The 5,478-nt window shown below is 33.8% G+C and overlaps 1 protein-coding gene across 1 annotated transcript; it reads right to left on the bottom strand.

Moving 5' to 3' along the window:
• Window positions 1–1,993: 1,993 nt before the first annotated feature.
• On the bottom strand, window positions 1,994–3,986 carry LOC111408263. Its single transcript, XM_023038048.1, has 5 exons — window positions 3,392–3,986; window positions 3,194–3,270; window positions 3,042–3,078; window positions 2,863–2,947; window positions 1,994–2,758 (listed from the first exon to the last, which is right to left on the bottom strand). Exons 1-5 carry the CDS (start codon window positions 3,705–3,707, stop codon window positions 2,275–2,277), a joined length of 999 nt encoding a protein of 332 aa, XP_022893816.1. The 5' UTR covers window positions 3,708–3,986; the 3' UTR covers window positions 1,994–2,274.
• Window positions 3,987–5,478: the final 1,492 nt, after the last annotated feature.

Raw genomic sequence — 5,478 nt, 5'->3', positions numbered from 1 at the left:
ATTTCCTTATAATATCATTTTATTGAAAAATATGTGATTAAAAAGACGAACGAGAAAAATGTATTTTGATAATAATGATTATCAAACAAGGGATATATTGTATCATTACTCATTCTCCCATTAATAGACGATGGCAACGAGGGATGGGATGTGGATGCCGTTAGCGATTTGGTCGTTGAATATTACATGTTATGTTTAGTGACCATGCTGTACTGGCCATATAAGATCTTCACTGGCGATGAATTAGCAACCACTCACTGACCACAATTATTTGGTCGCTAAATGTTTTCAGCGACCAACAAATTTTTTTTTGTGCTGCCTCTGTTCCTTTTCGTTTTTTCAGCCTTTTTTAATTGAACCTACATGGCGACAAGATTGACTCTTGCATGATATAATAATAACCCTTCGTTGGGTATTTATTTTGGTTTATTTATATATTTATTTCAATTTTTATGATAAAAATGTGGCTATTTTCAAAATTTTGTAACGTGAATGGGCTGTTTCAGGGCTGTGTCCATGGTGCTCGTCCCCCATTCTAACTAAGGATTCTTATTGTTCTGGAGGTTCCAACTATAGGAGAACCACGAATGCTTCCCAATCCTTGGGATGATTGAATTACAATACTAATTCTTTTTATGAGTTATATATTTCAGTATCATGCACAAATCAAAGAGTTTTCAATTTCATACATCAGCAATTGAACTTGATGAGCATTTGAAATCCTGCTAAAAGTGAGATGAAACTTGTTGGCTTGAAATGAATCAAAACAAAATGATAAAGGCACAAACCATATTTGTAACCGCCAGCTTAAAGAAAAATTTCATATCCACCTCACAGACAAGTATGAATCCCAAAGCACAAGAGCAGTTCGAGCCTCCTCTGTATATGTATTTTTTTCATCCCACGGCTTCGGCAAATCACATTGCCTGTTCATCTTCGTAGATCAAATTATTTCCTGGATTGGATTTCACTTCACTATCTACGGTTCCATTGTGTGATTGGATATAACTATTAAGAATTTCTTTCGAATAAATCATAATTGTCTGTGGGGGTAGATATGGATTTTTTCTAAAAGCTGGCATATGTCCTTTAGTTCAAGCTGGTGGACATAGCGTTGCTCTAGATGAGGTTAAAATGCCGAAGGAGAAGGTCTTTCTAAAGGAAAGGCTAAACTCCCTTATCCAAAAAAAAGAAAGGCTAAACTCCTATATAGTAGAAGGGGCAGGCAACAATTTGCCTAAATATTGCAGAGGAGACAGCATCCCAATGTTGGTGTCTTGTAGAACTTAAGCCTGTAAGATTATACCCTCTTTAACAAACTCCATAATGATGCACCTCGACCAAGGTGACTCAACTCTAAGAACAAGAATCGAGCCATAGTACTTTAAATCTTCAATTTATCAATACTACCATCTTCATTTTCTATAAGGACTTAATCATTGTAGGGAATCTATTAAAGTCGAGAAATCTTCAAGCATGCAATCACACAATCCCTTGCATTTATAAAAGTTAGTGCTACTTGAATTATTACCCTATTAACTTGCAGCCTAGCTAGGGCATTAGTGCATGTGGCCACTAGATCTTTTGGACAAACTATATGATACTTCTGAAATTGAATTTTCCATACATTGGCAGTTATATGTACACATTAGTCAATTTAGTACAAGGTAATCAAATGACTTGTGGACATGGTTCACATTTGATTATATGCAACCTCAGAAGCTATATATCATATATGTATGCTTGACAGAAAACCATGGTGCATGTTTAGTGGATTGAATTGAATAGAATAATTTATAAATTTTGTCATATGTATTTATTTATTCAATTTATGTCTAGTACTCCAATATAACTAACCTGTCCTAAAAACTTTCGTCTCCTAATAGGCTTAAATTTACAGCAAATTCTATTTCATCCAAGTATTTGATATTTCTAAATCATCATCATAAATATATTTGATATAAAGTAAAACTTGCACTCAAAACTGACCATCTTATAATAAAAGCAGCTAGATCTTGGTAAGACACGGACAATTCGAACCGTTCACATAAAGATCATGGGCAAATTTGGTACATAATGTTGGACGATAAAATGGAGAATTTGTAACTTTTTCTTTTACAATATTGTCCAAGTATTGTCTAGTTGACCTCACCAAACATGTCACATAAGTACAGTACTTGTTACATTACATTGATTCTAAAAGACAATAAGAAGAATTAATGCATTTTCTTTAGAAAACAAGTACCTCAAGATCTCACTTAGAATTTCCCTAATTCATAGAGTCAGATCCAGAGTACTTGTCCCTCCTGCAATTTTAGTACTCTCATCTTCTTTCAACTTCTTAAACTTCGAGTAGGATGGATCAGTGTACAATGATAATGACAAGATGTTTTCATCATCCTGTAAACCTTGCTGCATTTGATCATCCTTCCGTAGTTCAACCCCGAGTGATAAATTCAAGTCGACTCCCCACTCCGACGCCTTCCTTTTTACCATAGTCTGCCTTTGGAGATTCATGGTTTGCTCAATGGGGTTTTGTCTAGATCGGCCTAGCGTGGATTCATGCCCGTTAAGCGACCCAAATTTGTCGGTCTTCTGAGTGGATATTTCATTGGAACAAGAAATGCTGCGGCAAATTTTATCATTTACTGACCTATATTGGCCGCCGCAGCCCAAGATCCTCTCACCAATTGGATTCTGCCTTATAGTATAATTACGTATCCATTTTCCATAATTATGCAGAGAAGAATCTCCAAATCTTGAGAAAGATCAATTCGGAATTTATTCGTCAGAGACTAAACTCCAAGAAACTTAATAAAAGAAGAAGGATTTTTGTATGAATTTCAAACATTATCTATGTACCTGATGGTAGAATGAAGAGGAAGTTGGCTTAGACTGTAGATATTCTTGTCTTCGCCTCCCATAAAAAGCCGGTGATCTGCCACCCCTGTAATGCGACGAATTGCATATGATTCCAATATTGAAAACCCTAATTGTGTCGAATAAAGATAAATGAATAGAGAAATGAAGAAAAAGCATACATTGGTTGGGCTCATCAATTTTCTTGCTTCTATACATCTGTTTAAACAAAATTTAAAATATTAAGGGTACAAAATATTGGTCATTAATTGATCTCTTTAGGTGCAAATATGCCTTGATTTCAATAATTATACATTCTTCAAATGTCACCTACCTGTAAATGACTCTTGACATGAGCAATTTTTAGTTCTTTGATATTCATCAATTGAAGCACTAATTTTGGAGTTGCTTCTGCACCAAATTAATCAAGAAAAACAGTCAATTAAATAAAATCTATTAGATCTATAAATTAATCAAAAATAAACTATCATCACCAATTTTACTCCTCTGATGGAGTTCATTTGGTACTTACTATCTTGTCCTCCAAGTCTTTCCACAGCATTAACAAAGCGAAGATGAAGATCAGACGTCCACCGGAGTCTAGGCATCTTAGATCTAACATAAGGCCTTACCAATGTATTCTTCTCACCCTCTTCGACTGTGCTGTTGCTTGAACTTCCTCCATCTCTAAGGTTGCAGGCTTCGTTTTTCGCTTCACTTTCTTCCTCTTCATCATTTCTCTCCAAAGGGCTTGTCTTAGAATATTCAGTTTCATCACTTCCCTTCATCTTTATCAGCTCGACTTCGAACTTTTTCTCGTATATACCTTCTATAATCAATCTGTACATATGTTATTAAGAACTGGAATTAGGGCTCCCTGGAGTACAAGAAAATGAACTCTAGTCCTCTTCTATATTCCTTTCGCTAGACATGCTTAAATGATAAATCTTCTAAATATAAGAGGTTTAACCAATCTTAACATGAAAATCCTTCAAGAATGATATTTATTTCAAGCCTAAATACTCCAAATGGAAATAAACAAAAACAATAAAGCCCTAGAGATGAAGATGGAAGACCTCTCTCTCTCTCTCAATTATTTATCAGTAGAAAGTTGAATGTATATATGCATCTATCATCTATGTTTGATGTTATTTAGAGATGAAAGATTATGTATCATGTGATCTAGGCCCGTTGTCATATGTCCACCTAAAGGAACTAGTTCTTGAAAATAATAATTTTTAAATCATTCATTGCTTAAAATAAATCAATTAAGCTTTAATTTTCACAGAGTTCAAAATCAGCTTTAGACACTATTCTACATAACTTATTCAACTTTCAAAGTAAATACAAAAATCCAGGAAACTTGAGTCCAAGTAAGTTCAAATTAAACTTTTGTAATTCTTGTCTCTTTACATAGAAAAACAAGCTTTGGGACCACAAAAGTTTGAAATTCCATCATTTTTATAGGAAAAATTGTAATAGCGACCCCTAACTTTTCACTTTTTTTTGCAATTTATCCTAACATTCACTTTGTGCCATCCATAGTCCCAAACCTTTCAAAAATATATTAGACCGTTAGTTGGCCAGGAAAATAAAAACTTGACCAATTTTTACAAAACTAAAAAGGGTAAAATGTTATATTTATATTTTTTCAAATGTTATTAATAATCAGAACAATTAAATTAAAAACAAAAAATGAAAAGAAATCTGCCCCAACCACACCCACAATCTTCATCACCTTCTTTTTCTGAGGAAATCATTGAAAATGACCCAATAACCCATGTGTATTTCCAAAGTAACATTTGACCAGTTTTTAAAGAAAAAAATGAAAATTGATTTTAAAGGTCAAAATTCCAAAATACCCTCAGACGGCCACTTTCCCATTTGCTTACAGTCGGCCAAAACCAAGGAAAAGCTACGATCGATTTCCAGTCGATAGACATTTTCAGTTCATCTCCGGCGACCATATTCTTGTTAAGGTAAGTTTCGAGTTGTTAATTAATTAGATTAATGTTTAGATTTTCATATTGTGTGAGAATGTTGATTTGTGGAGGTTCTTGGAATGTATTATTTGATAGGTAGGTGTAGAAGTATGAATATGGGTCTAAATTGGAAAATAATATGTGGATTTTGAGATTTGCAAACTTTTCTCGTCGGAAATGGAGATTTTCTGACGAGAAAAGCTGAAAAAATGCGACTGCATTTGCAGTCGACATTTTGGGGAAAACCCAGCTCTTAATAGTCGGGTACCCGACTGTTAACAGCTGATTGGCCCAACAGTCAGCCCATGACTTTTTTTGTTTTTTCACGGGCTGACTGACTATTAAGTGGGCCGACTACAATAACAATTTTTTTTTAAAATTTGGGCTGCTTAACAGTCGGCCCATAATAATGAGCCGACTGTTTAGTCACCCCCATTGACTTAAGCGGGCCAGTTGTTACAGTCGGCTCTCTGCCTTTATTTTTTTCTTACATATATTTAAGAATTTCATTTTAAATAATTTTAATTATTAGTTTTTAATAAATAATAATTTATTTATTTGTAAAATTTAAATAAAATATTTAATTTTAATTTTAATTTGAATATTTTTTTTATTTCCTCATTTTTGATAAATAATA

Source organism: Olea europaea, chromosome 13 (assembly GCF_002742605.1).
Source record: "Olea europaea var. sylvestris chromosome 13, O_europaea_v1, whole genome shotgun sequence".
NCBI lineage: Eukaryota > Viridiplantae > Streptophyta > Magnoliopsida > Lamiales > Oleaceae > Olea > Olea europaea.
This window is presented reverse-complemented; position numbering and strand designations above follow the sequence as displayed.